General features: G+C 41.8%; 1 protein-coding gene across 2 annotated transcripts in view; it reads right to left on the bottom strand.

Moving 5' to 3' along the window:
* FKBP15 (FK506 binding protein 15, 133kDa) overlaps positions 1 to 21,439 on the bottom strand; it is a 45,344-nt gene that overhangs the window by 8,437 nt on the left and 15,468 nt on the right. The window contains exons 8-21 of one of the 2 annotated variants that reach the window (XM_004677422.2): positions 21,051 to 21,119; positions 19,970 to 20,116; positions 18,284 to 18,426; positions 17,777 to 17,834; positions 15,103 to 15,210; positions 12,744 to 12,846; positions 12,175 to 12,281; positions 11,008 to 11,122; positions 9,436 to 9,545; positions 9,032 to 9,139; positions 8,519 to 8,613; positions 7,665 to 7,767; positions 2,183 to 2,354; positions 513 to 649 (exon numbers count right to left, since the gene is read on the bottom strand). In XM_004677422.2, coding sequence (XP_004677479.1) covers positions 513 to 649; positions 2,183 to 2,354; positions 7,665 to 7,767; positions 8,519 to 8,613; positions 9,032 to 9,139; positions 9,436 to 9,545; positions 11,008 to 11,122; positions 12,175 to 12,281; positions 12,744 to 12,846; positions 15,103 to 15,210; positions 17,777 to 17,834; positions 18,284 to 18,426; positions 19,970 to 20,116; positions 21,051 to 21,119 — 1,575 coding nt within the window. The remainder of the gene's footprint in view (positions 1 to 512; positions 650 to 2,182; positions 2,355 to 7,664; positions 7,768 to 8,518; positions 8,614 to 9,031; positions 9,140 to 9,435; positions 9,546 to 11,007; positions 11,123 to 12,174; positions 12,282 to 12,743; positions 12,847 to 15,102; positions 15,211 to 17,776; positions 17,835 to 18,283; positions 18,427 to 19,969; positions 20,117 to 21,050; positions 21,120 to 21,439) is intronic. The other variant, XM_012721489.1, reaches the window with a different exon arrangement.

Raw genomic sequence — 21,439 nt, 5'->3', positions numbered from 1 at the left:
TGTATTGAATTCCAATGCAATTCAAGCAATTATGAAAAATGCTCAGTTAGTACACAGTACAAAAATGTCCACAGCGGCAACATTTGAAATAATGAAAGAAGAGCAGCATCAATGCCCAGTAAGGATGTAAGTCATGGTGCAGCCCACAGCAGAGTAGCTAAAGAGAATAGTTGCAGCAGCGAAAAAGAATGGCCTCATTCATACTAGTACAATGTTCACCACGTCAAAAAAAATAAAGCAATAAACATGATCCCACTATTGTTAGAAATGACCTCTACACAGGTATTTGTGTTTTATACACAAAGAAAACAATCCATGCATGTGTTTAGACATACAAATATGAACAAGGAATCAGAGAGGGAGAAAAGAGAAATTTTCTGTTTTCTTTTATACTTTTCCATCTTATGTGTATTGGTCACAATGAACACGCACTACTGCAGCCTTTAAGTGCTCAGTAAGCAGCAAATCCTGGCCACTGGGGTTCAGCCAGTGACTTCGCTTGCAGAACTCACCTTTTCCAAAGATTCCTTCTCGGTCCGAAGATCACTCAGCTCCTCCTCCAGGGCTGTCACCTTGAGTTCTAGCTGTCTCCGGCTTTGCTTTTCATTTTTGAATTTGGACTGTGCTTGCTCGGAGGCTTCTTGGAGTTCTGGGATTTAATAGCAGCAAGATTGGGCTGCACTGGGCCGCATGGCACCCCAGCAGCTCCTGCAAAGCTGTACCTCGCTGCCTCCCAATCCTGCTAACAGAGCACTTCTCACTTTCACAATTCACTGAGCAGCAACAGGTTCATCAAGCCATAAACTATCACCCCACGTGCCTGCATTTGGCCCGTAGGAAGTCAGTGTGTACTAGTGTCTACACATACACAACGGGAAAAACATGTGCCAGCGCCGAGACCACCTTTGAGGTTTATGCCACCCAAACTCCCTTCCCAACACAGCGGACTGGTCTTTGTTTAGAACTGGTCCAGGCCTTTTCTCACTGCCTGGGTAAAAGTTTCACAACTTTCTAGCAGCTGGAACACTCTGCCACTGTTTACTTTCAACATCCCTTCCCTCAAATAAAGCTATTAACTTTTTTAAAAAGGGCAACGAATCCAAAAATTTTTGGAAAATGTTCGGTTCTCCTTGAGATAATTGCCACAGAGCACCAGCAAAGTAGAAACGATGACATTCAGATCTAGGAGCATCCCTCCCGTGGGCCAGATGCTGCTCTTCAAGGCAAGGAGCCTGTCCGCCAGCTGCCACTTTACCCGCTGACATCAGTGTGTGTCAGCTCTAACAAGCGAGTGAACTCGGCTTCTTCCCAACTCTGCTTCTGCTCCAGCACATGTGTGTCTATGCACTAACACGCACGCACGAATCAACAGGCTAGTCTGCATGAATTTCCTGAGTCACGCGTCTTGAGCACCATCCTTGTGCCAGGCACTGACCTAGCACAGAGGTAGAGGAAAGGACTTCACAAAGACGGCACATCATGCTCGCCCTCTCAGGCTGTCAGTGGCTGTCACCCGCCCCTAATAATGCAGCCAGAGGTAAAGGACTTGAAAGAAGACCAAATGTTCTAGAACAAAACCAGGGAAGATTTGGAAAGAGGCAGACTTCGGAAAGAACGGAGGCAAATCCTGGCAATGTCGGGCACACCACGTTCCGAGAACAGCAAGCATAAACAGCAAGGGAAGCACTGCAGGGTGTGCTGACGTGGGAGTGGCCTGGGTGGTACTGGTCAACACACTACTCGGGGAACTGGGCACCAGGCTGGAGGCCAGTCGCACGGAGGGCCTTGAATACCAGCCTTAAGAATTGCAACCCAAACTCTAAGAAAGAGGCCAGTACAGCAGGAAGCACCTGCTTCTTAAACTTCACTGTGTCAGGTATTAGAGGAACATAGGAACTCTTCCAGGCCCATGAAGCCAACCTTACGCACCAAAGATACTGACAGCAACAGCAGCCAATCAAGGCAAATGATGGCCACTCATAAACTCTAAATTAAGTCAGTTCTTTTACTGTCCTTTATGTCAAACGATCATGTAGGCTTATCCTAGTCCACACTGATTTTTGCCTCAGTCTGTCATACACCTCAGGAAGATCAAGCCAAGTGGATTAAAAGAAAGGAGGAAAGAGCTTAATCCCTTACGTTTAAATGGGAAAGCTCCCAGCCCCCATCACAGGTAACATACCTGAAAGCTCTGCCTGCAGTTTGGCGAGCTGGCCCCTGACGAGCTCTGTCTCCTTCAAGCTCTCTGTCAGCTGCAGCTGCAGCTCTGTTTCTTTCTTCTGGTGAGCGGTCATTTTCAGCTGCAGATGAGAGACCTGTGCAGTGGCTGCTGCTAACTCTTCAGTCACCTTTGCCTGGATATCAGCAAAATACGATGTCACTTTAAACACCTGTGTCCTGTCTCTAAGTGGGGACCCAGCCCCACTACTCTATGCTAAATGAACTGACCGGAACGGGGCTAAGGCGACTTTCAACCTGCATTAAACCAAAATCAAGCTTTTGAAATATGCAAAGTGTCTAATCAGGAATTACCCTGCAGAAATCTGTCCTTAGGATAATTTAAGATGACAAAAGTTGTGCTATGAAGATATTCATGGTAGTACTATTCACCATTGCAAAAGAACAGAAAAATAAAATGCTGAAAATGGGTTAAGCAAATTATGATAAACCTTCTGTGTGTAGCTATTCAGAAAGGTGGTATGAAAGTGAACACTATCAATGTTCACAAAATGTTAACACCCTGTCTGCAAACACACTTGTGGAAGAGACTGTGAATGACACCTATTTTAGCAGTAGTTAATGTAGACAGAAGACTATGGGTATGCTATATATGTACACACACATATATACTTCTTTTTGCTTGCAGTTTATATATACTTTTTTGTCTTGTAAATGATTTTTGGGGAAAAGATGTTTCATTGTTCAATAATTTTAAAAGATATAAAGAAGTAAACAATGAGAAGTCTTGCCCCTACGCCTATCCCTAACTCCTCCCCCATGTCCTACAGGGGTGACCATGTGATGGCTTATTTTTCATTCACAGTGACTATCTAAATCCCAATATGATTCTTATTTCCCCCTTTCATACAGAAAAGGCGGCAAGCTACATACACTCACTAGTGGCACATACAGCTCTTCCCGATTTAAAGTAGCGTGGCACCTGCGATGTGAATGTCTCAGTTTACTGCAGGACACTCGGGTTGTCTACCGCCATTTCCCATTATACACCATGACACCGACGCATAATCCTGGACACGTGTCATGTCATCTGTGTGCAGGTGTGCCTTCAGCAGGTTTCCAGGCCCTATCAGCTAATAAATGTGACTGTGATCTTGTACACCATCAAATTCCCCTCCCTAAGCCATTCGACAGTCCTACCAGCTTCACTAGTGGTTGCCAAATTCTGGATTTTTACCAACCTGGTGTATGAGAAATTATATCCTGCCATTTTCTAGCTTTACTATGATAAACATGTATTTTCTAGCTTTACTATGATAAACATGTATTTTCTAGTAAGAAAGGGATATTTTAAAGTATAGACTGGATGCCTTCAGTAGCAGTCAACTCTGAGCCTACAGTTTCTCCTGGTAGTACTATACCATTAGTAATCGTGTAATATAAAGAGGGGTCATATGAGAACAGCTTTGGGGTATCCTGGAAGAACACAGCTAGTAAAAGAACACTTCAGCTTCTTTGAACTGCTCAATATACCTTACTTGGTGTTCTGTAATAGCCAAATAGGAGCTCAACATTCCCAAATAACATCTGATGAAATCTCAATGACAAACTTGGAAAACCCCAGAGTGATATCCTGGGCATTTGGGTGTTGGTGGTGAGGACAGTGATAGTTAAAAGGATGGCCAACAAAAAGGAATGGTAAACACGTGTCAAATACCACACTGAAAACAGGAGAGAAGAGAATTCTGATGCCAGGAAAGACAGTGAATGGTTGTCTTGCTGGTGACCAGTTTGACATCTGGACAGCAACACCTGAGGGATCCTTCCATGCAGTTGCACCGCTGGCTGCTACCGCCCGCCTCCTAATGATACTTCACATGCATGCTTACAGACATCTATTATCACTTATCCCTTCTTACAGTATTTACCATGCTAATCTCAGTTTACTAGTTATCCAAAAACCTTTATCAGTTTTATACCTTTCATTTAAAAACAGAGGCTTTGGATCTCCTAAAAGGAAATTAAACAAAAATTATATATTTTTTACCCCTACTGGAGCAGGGCTTAAAGGTCTCAGCGCTACCAAGATATGGCTGGCCACTGTAGCACAAGTTTGAACCCTTCCAGGGAGGTGACCCACATGGCGCAGCAGACCTCTCCTGTCTCACCTGCCGCTCCCCTCAACAGTTTGTCAGTAGATCTGCCTATTTTGCTCCCTACTCTGTCTCTGGTGAATCCTCCCAACCCCTGCACCTCTGACCTACACCCCAGCTTCGCCAGTGGTTGCCAAATAAGTAAATATAAATAAGTAAAAATATATCTTAAAAAAAAATTATGCACATAAGCATTTTAAAGTAGGTTAGGAATGAGTTTCTAAGAGTAACTTGATGAAGACTTTTCTTGACCAGTCTTTAGTCAGTCTCCTCTGAACCCTTGACCTTGGCCTCCCTATCTTGTCTTTGGCCTGACCAGCCAATTTTACTAAGAATCCTGCTAAATAAAAAAAAAAAGTGAAGTAAGATTTCAAGTTAGAAGCAGGAAAATGTGTCTGTGTGTGTATAGATCTCTCCTAATCCTGATCAAGTTCTTCCCCAACTTCTGGTATGTTCATCCTTGGCTGTCTTTAGCAAGAATTCTTACTGGGTCAGGTTAGCAAGCCTCCCCCCATGTGGATCCCCTCACAAGTCTAGCTGCCCACTCATTTGGCCTTGAGCCCATCTCTCCCTCCTAGTGCAAGTTGAATAAAGTCCTTCTATTGATTTAGTAAGTTCAGAATGACTTTTTTCTTTAATGTTATATGCTTTTGGCTTGAGCTCTAACACACTTTTGTAGCTCAGTGGCTTTCAGTTTTCACCTTTCTACAGAGGGGATAATGGTAGGTAGGATTTCCGGAAAGAAAAAGGGCTTATATCTGACCTCAGTAGAATACAGCTTTAACTTACTGTCCTGCCCCAACTGCCCAAGGGAAACTGAACACAACGCTCCGAGTCTGGCGCCGCCCGTGGCTGGGGAGTCCACGGCAAGCGCCACTTCCACGCTTGGCCCCTGCAGCCAAGCGCACAGGAGGGGACACACACACTCCAGGGCAAAGGCTGAGGATGCAGGGTGAGTTTTCCAAAGGAGGGAAGAAAGGAAGGTCACTCAAAGCTACTTTTCACCTGTGGTCCTTAAGCTAGAAAAGCCTATTAGCGGCATCAAACAATACTCCCGAGCCAAGCACACACAGATGCTGGAGATGAATAATACATAAACGATTACCTCTGAGTGGGAGGGTCATGGTGCTTGTTATCTGTATTTTCTAAGTTTTCTAGAATGAACAGATTGTGTATTTTTGTCCAAGAGATAAAGGTGTGCAGTATCCAGCAGAAACTAAAACCACAGAAGCCTGTGCAGTCAATAGGATGGCTCGCTGGTCCCTACTGGTATCAAATTTTGCTGTTGACATGGAGAGTTGAAAAAGAAATGACAAGCAGAAAATAAGAATTGAGAAAAATAAGATTTCAAGTTAGAAGCAGCAAAATGGTACCAAAGAAAGATGTAAATCTGACCAAAGCAAAAGAACACAACTGACTGGAAACAAGACTCTGAGCATGTATTTTACTCTCTGGGTCTCAGTTTGCGCCCCTTGCCTTGTAAAATAAGATGACATCTAATACTCCCCCAATTTTAATCATTTTCCAGAGTTTTGTGTAGAAATGAGTCTTGTTAGAGAACAGTAATTTCATATAGCAACTATTCATTGGGCTCTTACCCATAACCTTCTGAGCTACGTGTGAGGCAGGGAACTGTCTCCAGAGATGAAAGGCCCCTCACTGGCCGCCTTTAAGAGAAATCTCATGCAAGATTGTTAAGTCATTAAGATCAAAATAAAAATGGAAGAGTACCGATTTGAAAAGTTTCACTGATTTCCAGGTAACCATGTGAAGTATGTGGCACTCAGTACCCGACCCCTCAAGAACAGTAACAGCAGATACCCAAGCAGATGTGGTCATGAAAGCCCAGTGCTTCAAAGCCCATGGATGTTTGGCAGATGTCAGTTGTCAACTATTGTTGTTCTCACTACTGTTTCTGCCATTTTGAAGAGAGCATCTGCCAGGTTCAACGGACTGTATATGCTACTCTGGAGTTAAACGAAATGAAACATTCGATGGATCAATTAGCTAATTCAGCAGAGAGCAAGCGCTGCTGCAGGTCAAACTTGCCTGCTGCTTGTTTATACCAGTGAAGTTTAAGTGGAAAACACACACGCAGATGCCACTGATCTACAAGAGTCACATGGTGAATTTACTGAAAAACAGGTGTCCAGGTGCCTCTGCCAGAGTGTAACGGGAAACCACTGAGAAATGCAAACTTCTCCTACCCTGGGTGTCAATGTCAAGGAAAGCTTTTTAAAAACTCAGATTTAGGGCCCCTAGATACACTGAAGTAGAATTATCTAAGAAAATATATTTTTAATCAAGCATCCCAAGTGATTTTGAGTCAGTCAGACCTAAAAATTGGTCATTTTAGACCTGATTAATAACTGTGCCAAGCTGAACAAATACATCTATTGACCCTGCTACAGAATGGAGAGGAGAAATGCCAGAGAGGACCCTGCTATAGAATGGAGAGATGGGAAACACCAGTGGGGACTGGTGGAATGGCTCCAGGCAACATCAAGGCTACTAGTAGGAGGCAATGATGAGGAGAGCAGCAGGCCCAGCGCCGCCTGGACTGTGAGCACAGGGCACTTCTGACCTGAGGCTCAGGGTCACAGGTGTTCCTTGGCTGGAAACACTGGCTAAGCCAGCACAAAGAACAATAGCTTAAGACAAGGAAGAAATCACATTGCCAGAACATGAGAAAGTAAGTAAATTCCATATACTATATTCTGGTCAGCTTTTCACATTTTCAAGAAAAACTCAAGCAAAATGTCAACAATTTCTTAACCTCTGAACAAAGAATAGATGAAAGGGTCAAGATCTCCCAGCTAGCTGGGGGGTGGTAAGAAGGAATCCATTCTGCAGGAAAGGTGTCCCTGGAACAGGAACAGCAGTGGGCTTCAGAATGAGTTGTTCCCAAACCAGGAGGCGCTTCAGTCTTCCTTATGACTACAGGGACAAAATTCCTAATTCTGACCTGACTGAAGTCACACAGCAGTACTTTAAAATCCTAGATGCAAATTGAACAAGCTCAGATTTCACTAAAAATATGTATTCACTAAATACATTGCATAGTAGTTTTCTGGTGATTTCTATGAACAGAATAACTCCAGTGTCTAATAAGCTGTGTAGTGACTAAGCTCTGTGATTGTTTGGGGCAATTCCTTGCAAAGCATTCAATAAATGGAAACCCTCATGGCAAATGTCGTAGAATCTGCCCGAAGATTTCTAGCTGTCATCCCCATGATGGCAAGAGGTCTATTGAGAAGCACAGTGGCAAGAACAGAGAGGCCCTCCTCAGCTCTGTACATCCTGGCTGGGCACTTCTCTCCCCAGAGACTTTACCTTCTCTTGCTCAGCATGCAATACTCTTGCCTGTGTGTTTTCTGTGGCTGTTTGAAGGGAGTTGTTCCTCTTCTCCATCATCAAGTTACTCTGCTCAACATATCTGTGAGACAAGGAGGGGAAACCACTTACCAAGTACAGAATAGTTGGGCACAGCCCACACATACTGTCTGTACAACACTGTTCCACACCTTCAGCAAGAAGTCTGAAAGCATTTTATTTTTTCTTAGATTCATAGTAATTGTGTTTGGAAGCAAATCTTGACAAAGGTGAAGGCTTCGACTCTTCAGATTAAAGGAGAGGAATTTTTGAAGGGTGGGTGGTGAAAAGGAAAAATTAAGAGAGCAAAGAGGTAGCTTCAATCCCCCACGGCCACCCCCAAAATGGGGGACAGAGAAACCAGAGATGAGATACAATTTTTAGGGCAAAATTCTATTTACTGTGATATGTTCCTCTGGCCCATCCAAATTTTTGGAAGAATATAAAGAATATAAAGAATTATACAGCAATCAGACATTCTGGTTGATAAATTCATGCACACAGAAGAGAGAAGAGTTGGCACCACAGATTTTTAAGTATTAATACCACTTTTACAGATGAGAAAACTAGGGCCAGGAGGAATAAATCAAAATGCAAAGTACACACAAAGTGAGGCAAGCCAGAAATCAAACACAGGTCTGCCTTACATCAGAGCCGATCCAGCTCTTTCTCCGGAAATGTCTCTCAGAAAAGCAGTCATTCACGTGATAGTCAGGAAGAGGAAGCAACACAATACAAACAAAGTGCCCGAAACAAACATGCCCATTAGCTTGGGTTTTTGTCCATCCTGGCCAGTGCCCCGTACCTGTCATTACCTCTGATTTCGTTCAATTAGTTCACTAATCTTGTCATTTTGTTCTTCTATCCGACTGTTCTTCTCAAGGACTTCTTGCTTTAATCTTTCATTTTCCTAAATTAAAAACATGTAATGTAAGTTGAAAAGTGCCAGCTGAAGTGGAATCAATAGATGACATGGGTATGTTTTAGATGAGAAACTACACTAAACTAATAAAGGGCCACACGATCGAATACTTACAACAACACATCAAGTAATACTTAATGGCTACAAATCACATTGCCCGATGAACTCTGCACTGCAATGCTTTAAAATAAAGTACAATTCTACAATGTGGTCAAAAAAGGGCCCTGACTACACAGTGAGAGTCACTTGAGGCAAATTAAGCAATAACAGATTGTCCAGAATTTCCCAACTCAGTGCGACATTTATCACATACTGCTTCTGGAGTAAAGGTTTGAAGGGCAGTCCACCTGGGGAGAGAGCCTGGGCAAACCTCCCGGGTAGTGTGCTCTGTTTCCACATCCCTCACCTGAATAATTCGCTGGATGTTGCTCATAATCATGCTTGTTTCCATGGTAACCGACATGCTAGGAATGAGTAGGGAATTGCCAGCACTGTGCTTCTGTAACTCGTCAACCTATGAAAGGGATGCCAAAAATCCTCATGAGAAATCCTGACACGGAGAAACAGAATTTACCTAGTATTTGACCACTCTTTTTGAGGGAGTTGATAGGTTTTTGAGATTTTCTACTGTAAGCTACATTTCCTACTAACTGGACCCCAAAATAATAACTATCCTTCTAGAGAAATGACTATCAACCACTATGAACACGGGAAACTAAGGAAAAGCAGATCTGTAACCCCACTTACCCCATTTTGCACTCCACCTGTACCCCCACTTTTTCCACATAGCCCCGACTCCAACTCAGTCACCTTAGTCATGAGATGATCCATTTTATCGGCCACTTTGCTCACGGCCATTCGAATCTCAGTGTTATGTTGCCGGGTTTCAGTCATGAGAAACGAAGCCATGTCACCAGATCCTAAATAGACACAGGCAAAAAGAAACTTAGGGAACTGGAGCAGAGGACCCTGTGTGGGGAAATGCCAACAGCTCTTCCAGCAGAGGAAATTAATACTTCCAAATAGAAGGAAGTGCTATGGGCAACTCACTGTCAGGAGATGAGGAGATAAATTAGTAATAACCAAGCCCTGCTTCTGCAGGATACAACAAGGTCTGGCGAGAGTCTGGCCCAAGGGAGGGCAATCTGTGCCTGCTTTGACCTGTCTGGGCACTAGCAGCTCAGATTGCTTCCCGTTTATCCAACTACATGCCAGGCATTGTCCCACGTGCCAGGAATACAGCCAAGAATAAAACACAGTTTTCTGTTGTTGGCCAGTTCAGTTTGGTGGGAAAACTGATATATTAACAGATCATTACAACAGAGTGTTTAAAGTGCTAAAAAACGGACAGGGTACAAAAGTAGCTCCGAGAAAAGCAAGATTAACTCTTTGGGGACACAAATAGCAGTGAGGTGTCTGGGAGGGGTCGACACAATCAGGAAAGGCTTTGCAGAGGAGACAGATGACAGGTCTGATGGTTCCCCATGGAGGAGAAACAGGACTCCCAAAGGCTGCATTCGAGGAGCCCTCAGCACTCTGGAAGCACAAGTGCCGTGGAAGGGTAGACTTGCTAGTCCTCCACCATCCGAACAACAGGATAAATGGGCAAAAGACAAACTGCAGAACAAAGGCGGCCCCTGCCCGCTGCTTAGATTTACTGTTTTTTACGTAAGACAAGCACTTGTCCTCGCATATAAGAGCAGTGAACTGTTTACAACAGTTTCCCACTCTCAAGGGTTTTTTGTGATGGAAAAGGACAGTAACTTCTCACTTTACACCCTTTAGTAATATTTTATTTTTTAATAAACACATTATTTTCATAATGAAACAAAATGTTTAAAAATAGCTTTCAGTGGCGATACCGAACATCCACCAATGGCCATCTTGCTTTCTCCCAATTTCCTCCAGCGCTTCACTCATTTATTATCTTCTATCAACTCTAGCCATGCTGACAGAAGGCTAAAGACTCAGCAGGAGCAAGTGCAGGAGACAAACACAGAAAGAAGCATGAGAGGCTTGGGGGAATTGCAAAGGGTTCTGAAGTTGGGCTGTGGTGAAGATTGTGCAAGCCTGTGAACTTACTCCAAATCCTTATTTGTACAAATAGGGTAAGTGGATCATACGCTATGTGCACTTCAATTTTATGAAGCTTGTTTTTTTTTTGTTTCACAGGGATTTTTTTTATATTTTTTGGGATCATTTTTTATACAATGTATGCTTTATAATTTTGGGTGTATTCCCTGGGAATACACCCACCACCATGAAGCGGTTTAGAAAGAAAAAAGGGAACAGAACTATTGGAGTATAAATGAAAAAGAGATGGGAGGAAGGAGAGCACAGCAAAAAAATGGAAGATGAGAAGCTGAGGGGATTGCTCCCTACCTTGAAAATGAGGCGCCTGAGAGAGAGGCGCGGGGTACAAGGGCCGCACGGGCTGCAGCTGCGAGGTGATGGCGGACGCTTGGGGGAAAGCATAGGCTGGCAAACCTGCATAGGGCTGAGAGAATGCCAAGTCTTAGCTGGTTAGAAAACACTCATGTCTTTTCTGTTTTGTTGAATAAAGTGGGTCCTCTTAAGAGGAGACTCAAACTCATTGGAGCTGGAAATGAAAGCAATTGGAGCTCGGTACTAAGCACTACAGCAGGAGAGTTACCTGCTAACCCAGTGGGACCGGGGCACTGAAGTCCTATTTTGCAAGTGAGGGAAAGGTGTCTCAGATCACTACCCAGCTCTCTGGTGAAATGACTTAATTAAGTAGGTATTAAGAAATGTTAATACTAAGCAAGTTCTGCATAGTTTCCACTGAGTAAAAGGAGTGTGTTGTGGAGATTCCAAACTAAAGCTGCCTGTTTCCAAAGGATACCTTGTCCTGCTGGGTTCCTGTGTGTTTATATGGGTGACCAAGAGCTCTCAATACCCTCCGAACCCTGTTGACCTCAACTGTAAAACAAAAATAGTACTAGTTCTCATGGCTGTTGTGTGGACTAAATGAAATGACATATAAACCTATGTGTATTTGGGGCTAGGCTTATGCAAAAATTATTCCAGTAAACTAATGGTTACAGCATTCCCAGACCCAAATGGTAACCTACCAAATCATATCAAACAGGAGCCCTCAACTTTCCAATAGGGAAAACCTGTAACTAGATAGCAGGGCCCCGCTGTATTTTCCACTGAGTCTCCATCTCAACCCAGAACCATTCTGCTATTGCAGTGCAAATGCACAGAAGAATGCAGAAGGTATTCTGCATTCTGTTACCCCCGTCTAGGCACGTGTGAGAAGAGGCGGGCAGCACTGACTGGGCCTTATCTATGTGCCAAGTCTCATTCCAGGTGCTTTGTTTGTTCCTGCATTTAGTCTTCACAACAGCCTATAAGGCAGGTAATCCTTTGCTTGGTTAAAAGACGGAAAAGAATGGCTTAGGAAGGGGAAAAATTATAAGCTCTGGATGTGGGAAATTGGTATTCTATGAATTGTTCAAGAAGAAAAGAGACTGCCTAGAACCACAATAAATTATAGCTTAATAACAGATGGTTTTAAAAGGTTACCTGAAAGGACTGGGTATTTCCAGATACAGCTGGTTGGGAATCCAGAGGTGCGACGGCCATTAAGGCAGCAGAGGGTGTTTGGAGCCCAGAAACAGGTGGCTGAGGTGCTAAGACAAAGCAAAACATTGTCACTATTACCCATTTCTTGCTGCAGTAAGAGTCGGGACCAGTATCTTCACATCATCACACTCCAAACTGGACCAATTTCCTCAGTCTCCTAAAACCAGCTCTACTGGAGACTCCACAATGGGTCAGTGGGAAGAAATGGAGTACTTTGGAGTGCATCTGACTCAATCCTGGTCCCATGAGTTGACAGGAAGTACAGAACTACACACAGGGAGATATCTCATTAGCTGAGTGCAAATTTCTAAAACTGACAATGCAATGCAGTGAGCAGACCAACAATATCTTCACATCTGAAATCGCCACAGTCAGGGACAAACAGACAAGTATACACGCTAGTTCAGTTCTCAATACTAAAACAACGCGGTTTGATAATTTAAGGAACAGTGATGATTATGTTGGCGCTGACTGAGTTCAAGGCCCCAGAAGCTCTGAGTTCTGCTCACCTTGTGAGGTCATCTGTGGTAACGCCGGATGGACTGGCTGAAGAGAGGGCTGGAAAGACGGAGTCGCTTGGGGCTGTCCAGCTCCTCGAAGAGCACTCACATCCTGAAACAGGCCAAAGCACCACTTTTGGTTACTAGATATAGGAGTCCTTACTTTTGAAGCCTGAGTTGGGTGTCCACTTGAATCTGCTTACAATGTTTTTAGGCAAAGAAGAAGAAGAAAAGGCGAGCAGAAAGGCAAGAGCTTTAGAGTGAGGGTTATGGGCAGAGAACAATCCATTTTGTGATAGAGTAAGATCCCTCCTCCCTGAAAATCACAGCAAATGGAATTTCTTATGAAGTACAATTAATGTCCTCGAGCATTATCAGTTGCTGATGCTTTGCTGTCTGAAGCAGCTACACTGACTGTTCTTCAGAATGTGTCACTTTCCAGCTCAGTGGCTACCTTAAAGCAAACCCAGTCTTCCCACAGAAGAGAACTCTCTTGAGGGGAATCCCCAGGAGCCACCCAGCCTTTCCTCCTCTGCTAAATAATATCCAGGTACACTGGGTACAAAGAATCTACAGGGACCCAGGTACAAACAATCTCCAAGTGCCCCTGGGGCACAATAATCTCCAGGTTTTCAATGAAAATCTGCTAAGCGTACTGGTCACTCTGCCTCATTACCATGCTGTCTTTGAGTAACTTAGTTTAGGGCTTGCCCCCCATTCTTTCTTTTCAGAAAATCAAAGAGCTGTGCTCCCTACTGAAATTCTAAACAAAGGTATTCTACAAACATCTTCCCAATTCATAAAATGGAAAGAAAATCTCGAGACACAATATACACTGACTATAATCTGCTGTGCTACAGTTTCAAGGACTAAAATCCCTGCTATTCTACTTTAGAAATTCCCCTTCTTCCTGTTACCTGTAGATATGTAATTCTAATGAATAAGCAGCACTTACATTTTTTTATAAGAATTATATTATCCAAATCTCAGTTTCATAAGCCAGATAAAAAAAATCCTGTAACGGGCTCTCCTTGGTGGCGCAGCGAGTTAAAGCACAGCACTAAGAAGCTTAAGCCAATTCCGCATGAGTTCGATCCCCGCCTGCCCGGGAGGAGATCCACATGGATGGCGCCGCAGACCTCTCCTGACCCTCCCGCTGCTCCCCTCAGCAGTGTACTTCATCCATCTGCCTGTTCTGCTCCCCACTCTGTTCCCACCCTCCGCATCTCTGGCCTGTACCCCAGTTCTGTATGAATAAATAAATCTTAAAAAAAAAAAAATCCTGTAACAGATCCCAGAAATTCTATCATCTTTTAAATAAATTCTAAATAAATCTATATAGGGTTTTTACACACAGAAATAAAATTGTGAAAAATAAAGCCTTTATTTCTCAAGAACATCACATTTGCTTTTTTACATCAAAGTGAAAAAAATCTTAAAAATCAGTATGTTTTAATTAAGTTGCTAAGGGACAGTTCTATTTAATAAAGAGCAAACCAGTAAGGAATAATTAAATCATACTTAAGCTACTCATATAATATAACAAATTCCTGATAAAGTTTTAGCTCTAAATATAAAAAGTAGTTTTAAGAGATTTGATTATAAAATTCCTACACTTCAAAAAAAAAAATCACAAAGTCCTGGGCCCTCCCTGGTGGCGCAGCGGGTTAAAGCACTGCACTGAGAATCTAAAGCCACTTCCGCATGAGTTCAATTCCCGCCTGCCCCGGAGGTGACCACATGGCGTGGCAGACCTCTCCTGGCCCGTCCGCTGCTCCCCTCAGCAGTGTACTTCGTCAATCTGCCTATTCTGTTCCTCACTCTGTCTCTGGTGAAGCCTCTCACTGCCCCTGAGCATCTGGCCTGTACCCCAGTTCTGTATGCACAAATAAATAAATCTTTAAAAAAAAAAAAAAAAAAAAAAATCACAAAGTCCTTATACTCTGTTCACCAGTGTAATCTTTAGTAACATCAGTAGGAAGACAATATTTCCCAAAAGGATCTAAATAGTCAGTAAACAAGTATGAATTGAGTGTTTTTTATGGATTGAGCATCCTTGTTGTCTTAAGAGTAATTTTTAGGTACTGACACAGTATCTAAACTTAACTTCAAACTTTCCAGTTCTTGTGGCTGATGTATGGAATTGCTTCTTTCTCTCCTAGCCATAGGAGGAACACGTTACCAGTGCCAGCAACTTGTATAGTTTTTTAATATAAGGTCTCAGTTAAAATTCCCACCCAACTATGTCATTTTGAGTGAGTTCTCTTAATAACAATTCTGAGCTAGAGGCACAAAAAGTAATTTCAACCAAAGGAACAGAAGATAACAACGTCTGCACTGTTTATTCTAATATAGCAAAGGGACGTACTTCAAGTTCTGAATCATTGGAGTCCAGCTGTGGTGGGAGGACGGGCAACATGGGCTGACCCATTTTAGCCATCCGAGAGATCAACTTGGCCTTGACAGTATCAGGATTCTGGAAAGAGAAGAAAGTGATAAAAATCACTGTAATCCAGTTCTTTACCTTCAATCAGCTCTATCCCTTGGCTCTTATCCTCTGCCATATGTTCTAGAAAATGAGAATTAAACTATTTCTTGCTTACAAGCATACATGAGTCACAACAGCAGTGCAAGCAATTCCCTGTATGTTTGGGAAAGAGAAAGTGGCTTCATAGGTTACTTCATTTCACTCAAGTCTCCCTGCCAAGTATAATTATTTTCATTTTACAGATAAAAAACTACAGCACAGATTAAAGGAGGGAAACATTTTCGGTGGTAGTACCTTTCTCAAAAGCCATTCAAAAAAACAGTCAGGGGAGAGAAAAAGGTCTTTGCTTCAAATTCAGGTTCACTTCACTCTTAGCTCTGACATACAGCAGCCACTGTGCCAAAAGTCCAGGCATTCACTAACTGGTCCAAAGTGCAGCCTTTAACATCTCAACGATAAAAGTGTTTCTCTTAATTGAGTGTAAGTGTGATGTCTACCTTGTCAACAAATATATAAAGAGAAAGAAAAAAAAAAAAGAGCCTGGCCTCAGAAAAGAGAATACATAGCCTGAGACTGTACATGATCTATTTGGTTTAGAAAGTATCATGACTTCTACTTTTAAATTACTTGTAAGCTATTGTAAACATGCACCATTAAGCTTATTTACAGAGGTTGAAAGTACTTTATCTACTTGAAGTACACTGGGCATGAGTGGGTAGTCATTTTTTCCTAGCTAGTGGAGACACACATCAAAAACAGTTGAGTTTATCAAAAGAACAATGAAATGCTGTGGTCCAGAGACAAAAAAATACATAAGGAAGCTAAGCTTTCTTTCCTTTAAAAAAAAAATGTTACTTTTGTATGGAAGAACTAGGGTACAGGCCAGAGGCGCAAAGGGGATGAGGTGATTCAACAGAGACAGAGTGGGGAGCACAACAGATGGACTTACTGAAATACACTGCTAAGGGGAGGGGAGCCCCAAGTCAGACATCAGAGGTCTGCTGTGTCATATATGGGGTTAGCTCCCTGGCAGAGAGTGAATTCAGGCTATAGTGGTGGTAGTGCTAAGACTTAACCCCTAGACCATGAGGAACGCTCAGGAAACTAAGTTTTCCACACCCTAACATGTTATGTATTCTAACATGTATTGTTATATATATTGCAATACATTAAATATACAAGTTACATTATATAGCACACCACTTTTTGTGTATAAATAAAACAGACCTTCCAGTTTGCTTGCATCTGCATAAAAAAACACTGAAAGAAATGGAAATGGGGCCCTCCCTGGTGGCACAATAGGGTAAAGCACAGCACTTTGTGGCCATCGGAGGCCACTGTAGCACAAGTTCAATCACCGGCCAGGGAGGTCATGTGACCCACATGGCACAGCAGACCTCTCCTGACCCGCCCACTGTTCCCCTCAGCAGTGTATTTCATTACATCTACTTGTTATGCTCCCCATCTGTCTTTGGTGAATACTCTTACCCCTCGCAACTCTGGCCTGTACCCTGGTTCTTATATATAAAAATAAATAAATCTTTTTAAAAAATTAATATAAGCTTTAGCACCTAAGAGGGATTGAGATGAACAAGGTGCCCAGGGACGGGAGGAGACTGGATCTTGCTATCCTGACTCAACTGTGCCAACAAGAAAACAAAAACCTAAATGTAAAAGGACAAAAGATGGTTAATTTTACGTGAATTTTCCTCAATTAAAAAAATATATAAAAAAAGAAGAGGAATGCTAGAAACAGCTATCAGAAGTTACTTGAAGCTTAGAAATGAATAGCTATGTCTACAGAGTACAACAGAATCAACACTAGGATATTTTTTTTTTGTTTTTTTGTTTTGTTTTTTGGAAGATTTACTTATTTGTGCATACAGAACTGGGGTACAGGCCAGAGGCTCAGGGGCAGTGAGAGGCTTCACCAGAGACAGAGTGGGGAGCAGAACAGGCATATCCACGAAGTACACTGCTGAGGGGAGCAGCGGGCGGGTCAGGAGAGGTCTGCCACGCCATGTGGTCACCTCCGGGGCAGGCGGGAATTGAACTCATGTGGAAGTGGTTTCAGCTTCTTAGTGCAGTGCTTTAACCCGCTGTGCCACCAGGGAGAGCCAACACTAGGACATTTTTTTATGGTTGCTTGAAGATCTGAGATTATAAATGTTTTCTTTTTTTTTTTTTTAATTCTTTGCCTTAATCAATTTTTATACATAGCAGATCAATTATTTGTTTAGTGACTTCTTTGGGTGAATACAAACAAGTAACTAGACATGGGGAAAAATCAATCATGAATTTCACTCCAGCGAAATTTCAGAGAGTTGGATAATTTTGTCAAGGCCACATGCTTATAAGAATAAAGGCAGGTACCTAGGTCAATCTATGCAGAAGCCTGAGCTAATTTGTGCTGACTTCCAAGGAAGGGGAAATGAATAAAGACTGATTTCTACTGTAACCACTTAGTTCTGAGAATTTTGCCCCCCTGACACCTACCATACCTGAAGCTTATGAAATCATCTCAAAACACTGGTGGTGAGGAAAACAGACTCACTGTATTTACTGTAAGCTGTTCACTGAGGGAGTTAGATTTGGTACGAAGAGCCGGTTCTCTGAAAGCAAAGAAGATACACCCCGAGGTGAAAACAATCTATAATCAAGTTATTCTGAACAAACTTTTAAATTGTTTTAAAGTTTGCCAATTTAATGGCTGTATAACAGTACTTTAACTCATCCTAAGTTTGTATAATCCTTGAATACTAGTGAAAACGAACAGTTTCCATTCAAATGTTTATTTTTCATGCATTTTCCCTTGGATATATATTTTACTTTTATGCCCTTTGCCCAACTTTCTTCAGAGCATGGCAAGTATTCCTAATAACTGAGTTAGAAACTATAGTCTATGAATATTATTCAGTCAGAAAAATCTAACAGAAGTATTTCCCTCATTCAATTTTTCCCAGTTATTTAAAATTAGTTTCCAACTATATTGTATTTTTGAAATCCTCTAGGAATCATTTTTAGGGGTAATAAAAGAGCCTGCCACCAGCCGGCATCTTACCCTGGCTTGAAAGGCACCGATGTCAGAGGGGACAGGGCAGGATCAGCAGAGAGGCAGTCAGCACTGGGGACCGGAGAAGGGGCTGCAGAACTCTGGGAACTGACACTGTGCCCGTCAGAGGCAGAATCTTTAGCAAATTTCACCTGCGAAAGATCAACCACAGGGGGATGGACTACCAAGAGGCACCCTCCCCTCCACCCGCCTTTCATTTTACATACTCATCATTACCTGTTCACTGCAGGCAAACCCAAAATGTAAAAAATAGTAAAAAGTCACCTGCAGTCAAACTTTAATAAGATTAATCGGTAATAACAATGTTGGAATGGTGAGGTACTATTTCATACCTATATTATCTGTGTGTGTCTTTGTGTATTTTGAACAAAAAGGGGACTCCAATGTTTAGTAACCAGCATTGCTCACTCACTGATATATTAACCTATTCCCAGGTTACAAAATTATTAATTTACAACATTATTTTTATCTACTGAAAAGCATAAATTTAACGGTCATGTCTTTAGTTGTGATTATCTATAGGGAAATAAATGTCTCCAAAAGATTTGGGAACAGAAATCACATCTGTGCTAGTAAAAATATATATTTCACAATTCCTGGCTATTAGAAATTCTTTTTATTTCTAATTTTTGCTATCACAAATGATACTTCTATCAATAACTTTCAATCTCTCCACATAATCAGTTCCAAAGTATCAACGCCTGGAAGCTAAATTGTTGGATTGAAAGGTATGCTCTTTTTTGAGGTCTCTGATAAATGCCATTAAATTTTATACAGCAAAGGTGAACTACTACATACTCTACAAGTAGACAGCCCCCAACACCCTTGTCACACTGGGCACAATCATTATGTACTAGCTTTGTTTATTTAATAAACATGTCAATTTGCTATTCTCTGATTATTAGTAAAAGAAAATAGCTTTTTCATGTTTAGAAAATGCCAGCTGAGATGGATTTGAACTGGTTTATTGTCTATTACCAAACTTGGTTTCCTCAAATTCAAAAGAACACACAGAGAGAATATAAAAGGTGTGATAAAGGGAGCAGGAAACATGTCAGCGAGGTAGAGCTGGAATGGCCCAGCAGAGCTCAGGGTGTCACTGAGAAGAAAAGCATATCCTTCCTCTGCTGGAGCAGAAAGAGCTGCCACAATGAAGACGAACATAGTATTCATTTGTCTCTTAAATAGAAATGTTAATGGCTGTACTGTGGAGTTTATAGTCATAAACACTATCACATTTAGACCTAACAATTAAACAAGGTCTCTGAGGTGGGGGGTAGAGTCGGGTAGTATGTAATGTTAATCTAATTAACCACAGTTTGTTATAAATATAGCAATTATTCATATTCATGATAAAATTTTCAAGTAGCATATACAGGGACAGTGTAAAAAAAGTCAAAGCTTCTAAACTCTATTTCCATAAGTCAAAAATTATGTACATTTGGTACGAATCACCACTCTATAGATCACTAAAGACTTTGCATAGAGCCAGAAAGGACATAAATCTTGGGCGTTAAGATTCCAAAGCTGTTGTTCTTTCCAACTATAACATTTCTACTTATAACACAAACCAGCAACTAGGTCTTCACACCTGGCTGTCACACATTTATTTATTCACCACATGGAGCTAGCTAAAAGGACTCACCAAATACAATGTAGCGCAAGTGCACTCACCCGCCTAATCTCCACCTCGAACACCAGGGTCGAGTCTGTTGATGGAATCCATCCTATTACCCCCTCGGAGCCAACAGCACAGGCTGGAGGGATGATAAGCAGCCGCTTCCCTCCTTTCCTCATGCCCAGCATTCCATCCTCCCAGCCCTGCAGGGTCAGAGAAAGGGAAAGTGCATCAGACAGAGACTCCTTGTAAGACACATCAAAGTACAGAACCATCAGGTTTCATTCATACACTTTCAGGCTTGGACCTCTGAAGGGAGACTGAGTTAAACTCTTTTCTAAACACATTTGTCCAAGTGGCAAATGCTTTACTTGCATTATTGCTTAATCCCACAATAATCTCATAAAGTCAACAGCATTACATCCATTTAGGAGATGGGAAAACTAAGGTTGGGGAGATTTGGTAACTAGCCCAAGATCACCAAGTTAGAGACTTGTTAAATCAAGACTCAACACTACAGCTATCCTTAATTGCTATGGCTTATAAGAAAAAGCCTCCAAATGAAAAATGAGTCATAATCAAAGGCACAGTGAAAACCTTTATGCCACATGGATGAATGAGTACTTCACAAAGCATCAGCAATGTGTGCTCACACAGTGACACCCACACAGATGAAATACTCTACCAACTGTGTATCTTGTAAAATATAAAGAAAAAATTCACAGCCTGAACCCAGGTCCTTGTTCTCCAACCCCAATGTCTCTCCTCCTATGCCTGCCACAAGGTTTGGGAAATGCTAATCCACTGTATTACAATCAGGTGAGAAGCACCCATTGTGATAGTCTTCTAGAAGAATCTGTATCACCTCTTCCCCTAACAGGCTATAGGAAGGATCTAATAATTTCATCATAGTTTCAGGGGGGAAATAAAAGGGTAGGGACTTGAGAAAAGAAATGCACCCATGTCCTAAATATTACCTGATAGGTAAAAATCTCCCAAATGCATTTTTCTCCTTCGATCTTTTAACCAAAGCTTCTAGACTCGTTTGATCTACCCAGGTTAGAAATTTTATCAAGTTTAATCTAAATTAAGTCTAGTGCAACCGATAAACACATAAGAACACCTTTAAGCCTCTACCTTGATGACTTTTCCTGATCCTAACTTCAGACGAAGCAACTTATCTTTGTTAGCAGTAGAATCGAAAACCTGTAATTGGATCAAAGTAAAGAGGGTCAGCCAATTTTAAAAAATGGTACTAATAATCATGACAGTCAGTGTTTTACATACCAGCATAATACTTCTGGCATAGAAAATGTCAAACACACTAGGAAAATAGTTCTTAAAAGACCTGAAAAGACAGGACCGCATAGAGGCTGAAGGGCGTTAGCACACTGACTATCTCCCAAGCAATGATTTCCCAAGTTTGGAAAAAACTATTATGCATGTATTTATTTATGCTATTATGTATTTATAAAGCATTTGTTAATCAATAGGAATTTTCAAATTATCTGATTTGAAATTACAAC

Source organism: Condylura cristata, unplaced genomic scaffold (assembly GCF_000260355.1).
Source record: "Condylura cristata isolate star-nosed mole 26May11 unplaced genomic scaffold, ConCri1.0 scaffold00006, whole genome shotgun sequence".
Lineage (NCBI taxonomy): Eukaryota > Metazoa > Chordata > Mammalia > Eulipotyphla > Talpidae > Condylura > Condylura cristata.
Note: the sequence above shows the minus strand (reverse complement) of the source record. Positions and strands in the feature narration are given on the sequence as shown.